The 14,572-nt window shown below is 56.9% G+C and overlaps 1 protein-coding gene across 9 annotated transcripts; it reads left to right on the plus strand.

Annotated features, from left to right (window-relative positions):
• Positions 1-254: 254 nt before the first annotated feature.
• EPHB6 (EPH receptor B6) lies at positions 255-14,371 on the plus strand. Of its 9 annotated transcripts, none has more exons than XM_073899311.1 (20): positions 255-544; positions 5,985-6,527; positions 6,786-6,917; positions 7,022-7,092; positions 7,345-7,543; positions 7,818-7,882; positions 8,067-8,823; positions 9,558-9,713; positions 10,082-10,438; positions 10,555-10,679; positions 10,854-11,016; positions 11,282-11,396; positions 11,651-11,703; positions 11,870-11,989; positions 12,132-12,379; positions 12,635-12,811; positions 13,054-13,203; positions 13,463-13,656; positions 13,778-13,933; positions 14,043-14,371. In XM_073899311.1, the coding sequence occupies exons 5-20, from the start codon at positions 7,444-7,446 to the stop codon at positions 14,149-14,151; spliced, it is 3,045 nt and encodes a 1,014-aa protein (XP_073755412.1). In that variant the 5' UTR covers positions 255-544; positions 5,985-6,527; positions 6,786-6,917; positions 7,022-7,092; positions 7,345-7,443; the 3' UTR covers positions 14,152-14,371. The 9 variants fall into 9 exon arrangements, with proteins under 9 accessions (XP_073755412.1, XP_025710678.1, XP_025710677.1 ...); XM_025854893.2 differs by having other exon boundaries at positions 6,386-6,527; XM_025854892.2 differs by having other exon boundaries at positions 6,419-6,527.
• Positions 14,372-14,572: the final 201 nt, after the last annotated feature.

Consider the following 14,572-nt stretch of genomic DNA (forward strand, 5'->3'; position numbering starts at 1 on the left):
GCGAGCCTCCCTCGGTGCCCGCCCTGCGCGGCCGGGAGGAGGAGGCGCCCCCGCCCCAGCGCACAGGCGGGCCCAGGGCGAGCCCCGCGCCTCCAGCCCGCTCTCCTCCGCGCCGGGCGCCGCGCATCGCCGCCCAGGCCGGGAGGGCGGGCTCGGCTCCCCGGAAGAGGGGAGAGGGAGGGCGGCCGCAGGGGCCGGAGAGGGGCGGGCCGGGCTGGGAGGGACGCGGAGGGGGCGGGCCGGGCTGAGCTCGCCCCTGCCGCCGCTCCAGAGCCGAGCAGCGGGCGGCGGGACCCGCGACCGGGCGCGGCGACGGCGAGCGCGACGCGGGCCCCGCAGGATCCCCGGGAGCCCCGCCTCCAGAGCAGCCCCTGCCGCCAGCCACCGCCCCCCGGCCGCCCCGGAACCCCAGAGACGCGCCGCGGCGAGCGGACCCGGGTCGCGAGGAGCTGGGTCCCCGCACCCGAGCGTAGACTCGGGCGGCGCGGCTCCATCGCGGGGCCTCGGGGGGGCGCAGACCTGCGGAGCCTGCGGCCGGCGGAAGGTGAGCCCCGGGGTGCCAGGCGGTCTTGGGGGGTGTGGGGGGCGGTGTGCCTGGGGACAGAGGCATCAAGGTTTGCGAAAGTAGAGGGGCCCTCCAGACTGGGCCTCTGCAGATCCTTGGGGGCCTCCTGGGGTAGTACTGAGTATCCTTCCCCAAGGCGACGGTGGGTTCGTGAGTGGTGCGAAACTGGCCAACCTGGCTCCCCGACCTCTGGCCGGCCATCATTGACACCCCCATTACCCTTGCTGCTGCGATCCCCCACTGTGTCTCCAGAGATACTGCTCTTCTCTGACTTGGGTGGGGGGTGTCCTGATGTAGGGGTCCTTGCCAAGGCCGGACTCCCAGCGTTCCGAAAAGGATTGCCCACCCTTCTGACTCCAGTGGCATCTCTCCAATCCCCGCGGAGCTGGGAGGAGCAAGGAGGTTGATCCCACACCTGCCCCCAGCTCCCCCACCCCGGTTACCACCCGTAAGCCTTAGAGTGGAGACAGGGCTTGGTTCATGCTCCCCAGCCATAACCCCCAAGTTGCAACCAAAGTCGACTGCCTGCTGCTGCCCCAGCTCCACCCCCTCGCTTTACATCTGGGTGCTTGGCCCTACCTGCCCTACCCCCCCATCCACCAATCTTGGCTGTCTGGCATCCTCTCTCCTCCCAACCCTGGGGGAGCTGGCTGGGGCCCAGCATAGCCGATGTTGTAATGTCCCTGGCAGTGCCCATGGAGAGAAGCGGCTGGGCCTGTTCCCAATAAGTTAACCAGGGCCAGGCCCTCTGCCCGCCAGGAGAACTTGACTCAGGTTCTAGAAGGAGAGATGCTGGTTGGGTGGGAAGGAGCTGTGACATTGTTGGCAGTGCAGGGAAATCTCCAGGTAATGGGGCGTTGCAGGATTGAGAGTTGTTGTCATTTGTTTGGTGCCGTTCAGAGGGGCCACTTGGTTCTCTCGGGGCAATGGACCTTTTTTCCTCGCAGGAAGATTAGGGTGGGGGGCTTCTGTGTAGCGACCTAGTGGCCGAGAGAGGAGGACTCCTTTGGTTGGTTCCTTTGGGATGCAGAAAGAGGGCTGGCAGTGAGCACTGTGTCCCCAGCGTGCCTAGGAGCACGAGGCAGCAGGGATCTGAGCATGGCAAGGGCAGGAACATTCCTCCTCAGGGCCAGCTGCCCTCCCAGCTCATCACCATCGCCCGAGCTGGGGGGCCCTGAGTCCTGTGTCCCCAGTGCACTGCCCACTAGCGGGAAGGGGGATGGTGGGGTTTGGGGGCTGGGGCAGCCTCGGGTTTCCCTTTCTCTACTTCCCTGATCAGCTCCCTCTCCCAGCCCAGATGTTTCTGCAGCAGCAACTCCTGGGGCAGAGAGCGGTTGACAGACTGGCTAGGAGGAGAGTAGGGACAGACCCGGAGTGAGGCGAAGGGCTCATGGGCGTCAGTCACCCGTATGAGGAGCACTCAGCATGCTCTGGCGTGCATGCTCACACACACACACACACACACACACACACACACACACACACACACACATCCCTCCCAGCTTGCGTGCTGCTCCATACCCATCTCACCTCACGCACATTCCCTTACATACTCTCACACTTGCTCCCACGGGCACTGGTCCTGGCTCTTGGGGGCTTCCACAACCTTCCACTTACTCATCTCTCACGGACACGTACTGACTGTCCCAACACCCCCCCCCATGCCCTTTTCCAAAGCCACGCATATCCCCGGTCAGTGCACAGCGACAGCGGCTCATGCTAAGTGGCTGCCTGCCACTCCCAGATACTGCCTGCATCTTAAAAGCCTCCCCCAGCTCCACAGCCTGGGAGTGGGAGGCACATTCGTCTGCATCTGCGTGCTCTGGGGGACATTCCTGGAGGCTGGAGGCCTCAAGGGACACAGGACTCTCCTCTGCTAGGTAATCCACAAATTGGCTTCTCGAACCAAGGCAGCAGGGGCCAGAAGCACCGGAGGACGGCCACCCCCTCACTGTCTGCTCTGGATGCCGCTGTAAGGGCAGATGGGAGCCTTTTCGAGCGGGGCGGACAGAGCTCCAAGAGACGGAGACCATCTCCAAGGTGGAGATTAAAGGGTAGCAGCATTAGGCTGAGCAAGGATTATACTGGAATTTCCTGGGCGTTTAACAGCTGCAGAACAGGACAGAGGACAGGGCCCTTGGTGCTGACCCCTCCCACGCTGACCCTGTGGCTGACAGGTGTGAGGGCCAGCTCAGCAGCCACACCACACGTTAACCATTGGCCCCTTTGCCCTTGGGACCTCCTTCGTCCCGCTGGTCCCTGCAGCCTGCTTCGCCTCTCTGAGTGTTCCTGCCTGGGCTCACTTTGCAGTGATGCCCTCGTCAGGTGTCCCCAGCCCCCCTGGTGCCCCTCGCCCCTTTAGAGCCGAAGTCCTTTGCTTGACGCCGAGTCAGAGAAGCATGATATCATCAGTGGGGCCATTTGAACTTCTTCAGAGAGAAGCTTAAAGAAAATCCAGGGATAAAAGTTATTTTGCTCATTCATTCCCAACTCCTACTGCCTCTGTATCTCCGCTTTCTCCTTATAGATAAAAATTTCTAGATTGTTTTGAAACCTAGAGAGAAAAGGGAGGGGAGGGTAAAATGTAAACATACGCTATGCTAGTCTAGGTTTTAAAAATATTTTCCCTTTTTTTTTGTTTAGATGATAATTATGAGATTTTGTTTTAATTGTAAAAATAAGATATGCTCGTTGTAACAAGAAAACCCATTCAAACATATGTAAGACAGAATTAATAATCCCCCCCTCCCCGCCCGCCAAACCTTCATTTCTGCCTCCTACAGTAACCAGTTTTAATGGCCAGTATATTTTCGGCCATACCTTCCTCCAAGCTTATTTGGCTTGTATTACTTAACTTTTTTAAAAACTCATTTTGTGGATTGAGGTGCATAAACTATTTTAAACCATCTCTGTTCATAAAATTGTCGTATTTAGCATTTCAATTTGAGGACAGTTAATTTTTTAAATTCCTACAGATTTACTCATTTAATTTATTTTTAAATCTTTCATTCTTATAGATAACAGAACTCAGAAGCTATGATGTATAAGCTAAGAGTCTACACATCTTTAATCTTTGCCAGTTTCTGGAAACAAAACACAATTTTGATGCCTACGGACTGTCATATTTTTATAAACCAAAGAAATGTAGCAGGCTTGTGGATGCAGTGTCTTTACTGTAGCAAAAAGATGTAAAGTGATATATGTAGAAAAGAAGCTGAGAAAAAAAATGTGAAGTCATAGAATGCAATTTTTGTCATCTGAAATTTTGTCAAATCAGTCTTATTTTCTGAGCTACCATTTTCCATCCACATTTCTGCTGCTTCTGGTGTGTTATATTTTTAAAACCATATACACATCTGAAATTTGAATGTTTTCCTGATTGAAGTAAGTCTTCAACTCTTCGTGGGTGAGAGGATTTCTAAACACTGACCAATGCCTTTCGCAGGCTAGAGAAGACAAGAGGAATCTGAAGCAGGCCTGTCCCCCTCTGTGTTTCAGGAGGGACACATTGGCTGCTTCCAGGACGCTCTCCTAGACTAAGCTCAGACAGATGCCCTAGTCCTCAACCATTGAAGGCACCTTTGAAAATCAAGTTCTAACTCCTGCTTGTTCAGTATTCCAGGCATGTGGATGGAGCTGCGTGTTCTTGTCACTTACGTTTCTGCCTTTGAAACTTGTTTCCAAAAAATCTGCAGGAGTAGGAATTAGCTGACAGCAATTTCTTCCACATCTTAAAGTTTCATCTTTTCTTGTTTTTATTCTTGTTGTAGAGGTACACCCGAGTTCTTTTTATATATATTAAAAAATAAAAGGCTCGAATTTATCTGTTTTGTTTGACAGGCAAGAATTGACCTCACTTCCTAGTCTCACTCAACCACAGTTGTTTTTTTTTTTTTTTTTTTTTTTCCTGAAGGAATTTGTTTATAACCTTCAGTCTCTGGATCTAAATCTAAAAGCGGTCCCTTCAAACAGCAAGGAACACTTCTGGGCACTTGAAGAGCCTCAACCATTTTTTTAACTGAATATCTTGTTTCTTGGTAGAAAAATTTTAACAATTATGAAAGTGGCAATCTACACGCAATGTCTCCACTTAATTCTTTTCTTTCTGATGCCTCTTGAGGACAGAAGCTGAGTGGCTTTAACATGTTTCGTAATTGCTTTTGCCCTTTTCTGGATCCTCTGGAGAGAGGCCAGCTTCATGTTGTCATTAAGATGCATGCTGAGGCTATGCATACACACCCTGCTGCAGCCACAAGCTACTGTGTTGCTTGTATTGTGGGTCATCAAAGCAAATACTTTGCCATGCCTCATCTTCTAGAATGTTCCATAGAGCACAGGGGATAGGATCTGCAGTACATATCTTCCCTCTTGGTTTGCTGTCTCTCAAAAAAAAAAAAAATCATTGAGATGCATCCGAAGTGTTTATTATTCCTTCTCCATGATTATCTGTCTAGTTATAAGTTTAGGAAGATGCAGTGCTTACCGTCTCCTTTTTGTACAGATTCCAGAATCCATCCATCTTCTGACTGAAAGAGGCTATTTTAGAGCGTATCTGCTGGGCAAATGATAGAATAGCTTTCATTGTTTAAAGACATTTTTCTGGCATTTTCAGTTCTTGATAACAGCATTCCTAAAGACCCTATGGCTCTGGGTGTGTCAAGCATGTCTCCAGCGTAGGCCACTGAGCATTTGGGGGGTACATACAACACCTATGACTTCAGGATATTTATTAAACAGCCATTGGTGATGGGGCCGTGCTTTGTTACTTCACGATCTCCCTGTCCTTCTCTGAATCATTTCATCTGTGAATGATTCTAGGAGCATTCGGGACAGTATTGGCAAAGAACCTCTGTTACTTAGGAATCGTTTGCCATATAGAAATGCTTCCTTTTTTCTGGCCTTATGGAGATACAGTTGACATATAACATTGTGTAAGTTTGAGGTGGACAACCTGGTGATTTGGAAATGCTTCTTGCTTGCCTCCATACACTATAAGTTAAACTCTGTCTCGCAAGGAGGGTTCTAATGGCATGAAAAGTGCATTTCAGTGGACAGTGGCCTGATGCCCATTATACATCAGCCCACCAGCTGTAACATCAGCGCCTTTCCGTGATAACCACATACAGGTGACACCGAAGGCTTCATCTCGCAATAGAGCCTGTGTTACCAGGAAAAGTTAGATTAGCAGGAACCCGGTTATGATTTTCTGATTGATCAAAGTCAAATAGTGTCATAGTTTGGTTTCAGCTTCATCGAGAAGTGTGCAGTTTTCAGGAGTGCTGCAGGCCACGTGGCTACAGCTCTCATGGTGGAAACAGATTCCAGTTTCCAACTGCTGTCTTTCCCCTCTCTCTCTCTCTCTCTCTCTCTCTCAGGTTCATGTCTTTGAACAACCTGCCTCTTATTTTCTTCTCAACAGAAATAAATGGAATGGACTGCTCTGGTCCATGCAACTTACAGACTTTTGAGACTCAGTCACAGGGGGAGAGATCAGCCACCACTAATCTCTAGACCGATGAACAAAGGAAGGTCTGAGCCCATTTGTCTTCACTGTGGCCCTGGAAGCAGCCGTGCCCCCACAGTCATATGCCTGTGAGCCAGAGGGGGTGCTTGTATATGGATGGCCTTCTTAAATTAACCAGCGGGGACCATACTTGACACTGTTCTGCATGGACTACTTTCACTTGGGAAATCCTTTTCATAATCAGTGCATAAGCAGTAGCCCTCACTCTTTTTTAAGGTTGTGCCGTAATTTATGAAATATCTTCCCATTGACGGACAGTTGCTTTCCAGTCTTTTCCCTTACAAACAATTCTGCAGCAAATATCCTTGTTTGAACATCTCTGCAAACAGACCTAAGGATGCAGTACCTGAAGGACAAACTCTTAGAAGTGAAGCTACTAGACAGACATCAGCGACTGTCCCTCTAAGAAGATACACCAGTTTGAAACTCATAAGCCCTGTGAGTAGAGAGCCCAGCTCTCATCCCTTCTTCAACCCAGTGCATTATTAATCTCATAGGACAAGATGGCACTGTTGTTTCCACATTCTGTCCTTTCATTGTGAGCAGACTAGAAGCATTTTTTCACATACATCCATTTATTTTTCTGTAAGCATCGAGGAAATGTGCCCCTTGGGGAGAAAGGACCATTGCTGACAAAACGTAGGCATGCCAGACCCACGTAGCTCTACCCTTTCTCTCTGCTGGCGCACTTATCAGATGGGATCTTTGCGCCCATGTTCTTCTCGCTCCGGTTCTCCCATCTTCCCTTGCATCATACCCCACAGCTCTCTTCCGTGGTCCCTCTCACTCCACTGCCTCTCCGTGTTGTCCAGCGTGTCCAGGTCTGAGGTGGGTCAGGAGGTGTTGGGGAGGGGGGATCGTGAGTCCCCAGGGAAGGAGTAGCTTCTACTCTGCTTGTTTTAATGAGAAGAATCTTCTGACTTCCAATACAGGGTGGCTCTAGGAGGAGGAGGGAGAGTAAGTGGAGAAAAAGAACTGAAATAGCTCCTCCCAGAAGAAAAGGGTAAGACTGGCCCAGAACTCGCCTATGCTCTAAGAGGGAGGGGCTGTAAGAACTGCTCAGAGATGCGGCACCTGCAGGACGTAGGGAGGGAGTGCCCTAGCACATGGCCCTCTAAGATGGTGGACTTGGCACAGGTCAGGAGAAAGTCTGCTTCCGACAGGACCTTCCCGTGTGGTTGGTGGTTTGTGAGCTATCTGTGTAGCAGTGTAGTTACCTGCCACCCGCTTCTTCTGGTCCTGTGTGTCTCCCTAGGAAGCAAGCTTGGCTGCAGACCCCAGTCTTACAAAGCAGCAGCCCTGCCTGGGAGCAGGGTGGTGGCCAGGGCAATGGTGGGAGCCCCGAAGACGCCCCATGGCTGCTGAGGGGGCTGCCCGGTCAGGGAGCGGAGTGGCGGGCATGGTGTGCAGTCTCTGGGTCCTGGTGCTGGGGTCCTCAGTTCTGGCACTGGAAGGTAAGAGGGAGGGGAGACTGAAGAATCCCTAGCTGCCGGCACAGGTGGGGAATGGGAAAGACTCAGAAAAGGCAGAAAAGAGTGAAGACATCAAGAAGGGGAAAGGAATGGGGAGGGTTCCAGGGAAAGGCTCCTGACACAGAGCTGTGCCCCTGCTGGTGAATTAAAAGGACCAGGGAGGGAAAATTCCTGTGTTCCTCCTGGGGTGGGGTAAGGGTTAGCAGCCCTTGCTGGAGGCTTGGCTGCTGAGTACCCCCTTCTTATCTCTGGCCAGAGGTACTGCTGGACACCACTGGAGAGACATCGGAGATTGGCTGGCTCACCTACCCACCAGGTGGGGTGAGTGTCGCTCTTTCATTCCTCACCCGGTGCACCTCCTCCACCTGGCTCCTTGTGTGGGATTTGGGAAGGAAGCCCCGGGTAGAGACGAACGGAGCAAGACTCCTTCCCCCAGAGGAGCAGGACTTTGGGGTCTACTTACCCGGTTTTGCCAGCTAACAGGGTCTCCCCGCCCTCCCTGCAGTGGGATGAAGTGAGCGTTCTGGACGACCAGCGACGCCTGACTCGGACCTTCGAGGCATGCCACGTGGCAGGGGCCCCGCCAGGCACCGGGCAGGACAACTGGCTGCAGACACACTTTGTGGAGCGACGAGGCGCGCAGAGGGCACACATCCGACTGCACTTCTCCGTGCGGGCATGCGCCAGCCTGGGCGTGGCCGGCGGCACCTGCCGGGAGACCTTCACCCTTTACTACCGCCAGGCCGAGGAGCCCGATGGCCCCGACAGCATTTCCGCCTGGCACCTCAAACGCTGGACCAAGGTGGACACCATTGCAGCGGACGAGAGCTTCCCCGCCTCCTCGGCGTGGGCGGTGGGCCCGCGCGGGGCCGGGCAGCAGCGCGCCGGGCTGCAGCTCAATGTCAAAGAGAGGAGCTTTGGCCCCCTCACCCAGCGTGGCTTCTACGTGGCCTTCCAGGACACGGGGGCCTGCCTGGCCCTCGTGGCGGTCAAGCTCTTCTCCTACACCTGCCCGTCCGTCCTCCGCGCCTTCGCCTCCTTCCCTGAGACGCAGGCCAGTGGGGCCGGGGGCGCCTCCCTGGTGGCAGCCGTGGGCACCTGTGTGGCTCACGCAGAGCCAGAGGAGGATGGAGGCGGGGGCCAGGCAGGGGGTAGCCCCCCCAGGCTGCACTGCAATGGGGAGGGCAAGTGGATGGTAGCGGTTGGCGGCTGCCGCTGTCAGCCAGGGCACCAGCCAGCCCGCGGAGACAAGGCCTGCCAAGGTGAGGTTCTGCTCCCGTGCACTTGCCCAAGACCTCCCCACCTGGCCCCCAACCTTGGGACACCTCTCCTGAACACCCCAAACTTCATTTTGTCCCCAAAAGGTCAGGAATAAGCTATTTTAGGAAAGGACTCTTGTTTTCTCCAGATTTATTTTCTAAAGCACACAAATTTGGTGTCATATGCTCATCTCAAATTTCTGGAACCTTCTGGAGACTTCCACAGCCATTGCTGAGCATCCTAGGGCTGCAGGCCCGAGAAGGGATGGAGATCAAAAGGAGTTAAACTCCTCGGTTATTTTGGGATGGGTCCTCTGTCCCTATTTGCCATCTAGTTAGGAAGGGATCATCACTGCGCCAGGTGACCAGGATGCGGGTAGGAGCAGGCAGTGGAGACCAGCTAAGGGGAATCCTTCTGCTGCAGGGTGGAGGCTGCAGAAGGCCTCTGCACAGGGAAGTCATACAATCAGGCCAGACGCCTCTACCTGGTGCTTGGCTTGCCCATAGCCCACTGCACCTCACTTTTTCCATCAGCAGAAATGCAGTTCTGCCCCAGTAATCTCTGCCTGAGGGAAGGAAAGAGGGAAGAAGGGAAGAGAGGGGGTAGGTCCAGGACGATTGGAGAAAGAGCCCTGGGGAATGGAAGGCTGGGAGCATGTCTGTGTGCAGGCGTGGTGGGGCTCAGGAGGCGGTGGATGGAGTGAGCCTAATGTCTCTGCCCCATTCTGTCCCCCCAGCCTGCCCTGAGGGGTCCTACAAGGCCTTGGTTGGGAACATGCCCTGCTTACCGTGCCCTCCCCGCAGCCATGCCCCCGATCCCGCAGCCCCTGTTTGCCCCTGCCGTAAGGGCTTCTACAGGGCCAGTTCAGACCCCCCAGAGGCCCCCTGCACCGGTGAGTCCCCCACCAGCCCCAGGGATGGAAATGGGACTGGGGGGCGGGCAGAGAAGGGGAGGCTGAAGGCAACACGGTGGGGCAGGTTCACATTTGCAGTGACTTTTCTCCTGTTCATTTTCTCCCTCCACTCTCCGGCTTCTCTCCCTGACCCCATCCACACTGGCCCACCTCCTGCCTGTCTTCCCACCCGCCCCCGTGGCTTTCTGGTCCCCACCCCATGCTCTCTGTCTCCTCCCCTCTGGACCACCCCCCTCCCCTGCCTCCTTCCTTCCTCCATCATCCCCACCCCTCCTCCTTCACCTCGACTCCCACCACTCCCTCCTTTCCTGGCCCTTCTCACTGCCCCCCCCCCCCGGCTTCCCCAGGCCCTCCATCGGCTCCCCGGGAGCTTTGGTTCGAGGTGCAAGGCTCAGTGCTCATGCTGCACTGGCGCCTGCCTCAGGAGCTGGGGGGACGAGGGGACCTGCTCTTCAATGTCGTGTGCAAGGAATGTGGAGGCCACCAGGAGCCGGGCACGGGCACCGGGGGTGCTTGTCGCCGCTGCAGGGATGAGGTGCACTTCGACCCCCGCCAGAGGGGCCTGACCGAGAGCCGAGTGTTAGTTGGGGGGCTCCGGGCACATGTGCCCTACATCTTGGAGGTGCAGGCTGTGAATGGGGTGTCAGAGCTCAGCCCCGACCCTCCCCAGGCTGCCGCCATCAATGTCAGCACCAGCCACGCAGGTGAGCCTTCCGCTCTGCCTGATGCCTTACTTACCTTGCCTCCTTAGAAGCCCCTCCCCTACTGCTGCTGCCGGGCCCCTGGAAACCCTCCCGCTGACCGCCCCCCCCCACCCCAGTTCCCTCTGCAGTCCCTGCATTGCACCAGGTGAGCCGGGCATCCAACAGCATCACGGTGTCCTGGCCACAGCCGGACCAGACCAACGGGAACATCCTGGACTATCAGCTCCGCTACTACGACCAGGTGGGGAGGTGGGGGCTGCCCAGCAGGGCTGCTGGGAGCTCGCAGGGCCCCACAGTGGGGCTAGAGATGGAGGAGGTGGGCCAGGACAGAGAGGCGCCAGGAAGCCTGAGGGTGATGGAGCAGTGGTCAGGAGCTGGGGTTGGGCAGCAGGGAGTGAATGGCTGTCACCCCCAGGCAGAAGATGAATCCCACTCGTTCACCCTGACCAGCGAGACCAACACGGCCACCGTGACACAGCTGAGCCCTGGCCACATCTATGGCTTCCAAGTGCGGGCGCGGACTGCCGCAGGCCACGGCCCCTATGGCGGCAAGGTCTATTTCCAGACGCTGCCTCAAGGTGAGAGGAAGCCTGGATGAGGTGGAGAAGCGCCACGGGGTAGGGAGGAGAGGCCCAGCCCCGCCCCCCCCCAGGCCTTGAACCCTGGTCCAGCACCCTCCAAATTAGAGGCCGTGTGGGACAGGAGGCTGTAAGGAGAGTCTCCTGGCTGACTAGCTGGCCTTTGGGTCTGTGGGTGGGTGTGAGTGGGCGCATGGGGGGGGGTGTAGGTGCACGTGCTTGTGAGGCCTTGCCCACGTGTGATCTTGGCTGGCTGCCTCCTCAGGTGAGCTGTCTACCCAGCTCCCAGAGAGACTCTCCTTGGTGATCGGGTCCATCCTGGGGGCCTTGGCCTTCCTCCTGCTGGCGGCCATTACCGTGCTGGCTGTTGTCTTCCGGAGGTGAGGCGCCCCCCAGCCGTGTCCCCACCCCACTCACCCTGCTGCACCACCCCACATCCTGGCAGCCCCAAAGCCCATTGCAGAACCCACGTCCAGGGCCCACCTCCCACCACCGGGCCCCTTCCCTTGGGCCCATGCGAGGCGGGCAGGAGGCATCCAGCAGCCCTCACTCCACAGATCCCTGGCTGGAGAGTGGCCTGCATGGGGGGGGGGGGGGATGGGAGTGTCATTCCAGGACTCTGGTTTGTCCCCAGGAAGCGGCGTGGGACAGGCTACACAGAGCAGCTGCAGCAGTCCAGCAGTCCAGGTGTGGGGGTGGGGGGGCTGGGGGCTGAGCACAGCAGGAAGCCTAGGTTCCCCGAAGTCTAGGGGAACCCCTCGGCCCTGCCGATGTAAGTAAGAGGGCATGCCTGGGGTGTGGGGGCAGCCTGGCCTCGTACCACACCCTCATCACGCACCCCATTTGCCTACAGGGCTTGGGGTGAAGTATTACATCGACCCTTCCACATACGAGGACCCCTGCCAGGCCATCCGCGAATTTACCAGGGAGGTGGATCCTGCATATATCAAGATCGAGGAGGTCATTGGGGCAGGTGTGCAGGGGGTAGAGGAAGGGGACCGGAGGGACTGGAGCCCCCGTGAGACTTCCCCGGCAGGAGCCCCTCTACACAGGGCATGACGCCGCGAGCCCAGGGTCCTTCCTCAGTAGCCTCCCTCCTACACCTGTTCTCCCAGGCTCCTTTGGAGAAGTACGCAGGGGCCGCCTGCAGCCCCGGGGACGGCGGGAGCAAGCCGTGGCCATCCAGGCCCTGTGGGCTGGAGGTGCTGAGAGCCTACAGATGACCTTTCTGGGCCAGGCTGCAGTGCTGGGCCAGTTCCAGCACCCCAACATCCTGCGGCTGGAGGGCGTGGTCACCAAGAGCCGGCCCCTCATGGTGCTGACGGAGCTCATGGAGCTGGGCCCCCTGGACAGCTTTCTCAGGGTCAGTGCTGGCCTGGGGGTGGGCGGGGCGGGGGGGCCTTGGGTCCAGGGGCGTCTGCAGTTCTCAACTGTCCCGGAGACAGGAGACAGAGCCCTGCATCTGTGCTGCCCCACCTGTGTTGGTCTTCAGCCTTCCTTCCCAGGCCATTTTCTGACTGCCTAAGCCGCTCTCCCTCTCCTGCTGATGTCCACGGCGCAGTGTGCGCAGGCTCCCCGCCCGGCTGCTGGCGGCTGACCTCTGCCCCCCGCCCCCCAGCAGCAGCGGGAGGGCCAGTTCAGCAGCCTGCAGCTGGTGGCCATGCAGCGGGGAGTAGCGGCTGCCATGCAGTACCTGTCCAGCTTCGCCTTCGTGCACCGCGCGCTCTCCGCCCACAGCGTGCTGGTGAATAGCCACCTGGTGTGCAAAGTGGCTCGTCTTGGCCACAGTCCTCAGGTGAGAGCACATCTCGGGGGCTCAGCCTTTTCCAGAGCGTGCTGGCGGATGAGCCAGGCTCCGGGGAGCGTACCACCGGGGGGGCGGGGGGTGTGTGTGTCGTGGTGTCTAAGGGAATGGAGCCCGCGCGGGCTCCCTCCAGGAGCGTACCCTGGGCGGACATCGGAGCCCATAGGAGTTGCTCAATAAACGTGACCACTGCTGTAATTATTGCTATCGTTCCTTCTAACCCCACGCCTCAGGGCCCAAGTTGCATGCTTCGGTGGGCAGCCCCAGAGGTCATTGCCCACGGAAAACACACCACCTCCAGTGACGTGTGGAGCTTTGGGATAGTGATGTGGGAAGTGATGAGTTATGGAGAGCGGCCCTACTGGGACATGAGTGACCAGGAGGTGAGCTCTTGACCTAGACATTGCTGATACCCCACCCCCATCTTTCCAACCCACCAGCCTCACAAGCTCCTACATTCTTAGCTTTTCTTCTCTGATCCACTGAAATTTTAAGTGGTCTTGGCTTCTGTATTTTTAAGTTCCTTCCCCACTCCGACTGCATGCTCCACCTGATCCCAGCCCACCCGCTGACCTAACAGACGGAATATGCCTTTCCGCCAGCAATAGCTTCCCATCACCATGTTCTTCTATTAACCCCCAGGTGCTAAATGCAATAGAGCAGGAGTTCCGGCTTCCCCCACCTCCAGGCTGTCCTCCTGGACTACATCTGCTTATGCTAGACACTTGGCAGAAGGACCGTACCCAGCGGCCTCATTTTGACCAGCTGGTGGCTGCGTTTGACAAGATGATCCGAAAGCCAGACACTCTGCAGGCTGACGGGGGCCCTGAGGACAGGTCTGGAGGTTGGGGCTGGAGCCCGGGACAAGCAGGGAGGGTAGATGCAAACCGTAAAGCAAACTGAGGAGAGGGGGCTAAGATGAAGGGGAAATGTTGACCCCCCCCTTCCCCCACTTAGACCCTCCCAGGCCCTTCTGAACCCTGTGGCTCTGGACTTTCCTTCTCTGGACTCACCCCAGGCCTGGCTTTCGGCCATCGGACTGGAGTGCTACCAAGACAACTTCTCCAAGTTTGGTCTCTGCACCTTCAGTGATGTGGTTCAGCTCAGCCTGGAGTAAGCAGGGAGAGGCGGGTGGGGGTTCCGCTGGGCTCCAGGCTAGGGGTCCTGCCGGGGATCTTAGAGAAGCCGGCGCAGACTTGACCCACTCCTTCCCCACCACCAGAGACCTGCCCGCCCTGGGCATCATGCTGGCTGGCCACCAGAAGAAGCTGTTGCACCATATCCAGCTCCTGCAGCAGCACCTGAGGGAGCTGGGCTCAGTGGAGGTCTGAGGCCTGGGCGGGCAGCTGTGAGTGGACGATGCCTATGTCCCAGCCCCAGACACAGGTCCAGGGAGTGACCGTGCAACACTAGAGCCCGTCTCCATCATGGCCTCGGCAAGAGGACCCCGCCACACTACACCCAACCCTCTGGACACTTCACTCCCTAGTCCTCCGCCCTCCTCCGCCCTCCCCCCCCGCATTAAAGGGAAAGAAGAAACTTTGCAAGTTGGAGGTGTGGTGAGACCTCAGTCTGCAAGGAAGGGCTGGGAAGGCCTTGGAGGAGGAACGCAGGGCCATTGCCCGCAGGCGACACCACCCAGCTGAAGGCACAAGGGTGCAGAGCAGGGAACGACTTTATTGGAAGGTAGAAGGTGGCAAGGCTCAACCAGCTTCACCCCACCCCCAAAGCGGTACCTGTCCCCCCTCACTC

Source organism: Callorhinus ursinus, unplaced genomic scaffold (genome assembly GCF_003265705.2).
Source record: "Callorhinus ursinus isolate GAN/ISIS: 27379988/994484 unplaced genomic scaffold, GSC_fseal_2.0 scaffold12, whole genome shotgun sequence".
NCBI classification, from domain to species: Eukaryota; Metazoa; Chordata; class Mammalia; order Carnivora; family Otariidae; genus Callorhinus; species Callorhinus ursinus.

Bases quoted from the DNA above. Each gene is read 5' to 3' on its own strand.
- EPHB6 (XM_073899311.1), top strand. From the start codon at position 7,444: ATGGCTGCTGAGGGGGCTGCCCGGTCAGGGAGCGGAGTGGCGGGCATG. The intron at 11,704-11,869 runs GTGTGGGGGTGG...ATTTGCCTACAG, and splicing joins GCAGCAGTCCAGCAGTCCAG to GGCTTGGGGTGAAGTATTAC. The intron at 12,380-12,634 runs GTCAGTGCTGGC...CCCGCCCCCCAG, and splicing joins CCCTGGACAGCTTTCTCAGG to CAGCAGCGGGAGGGCCAGTT.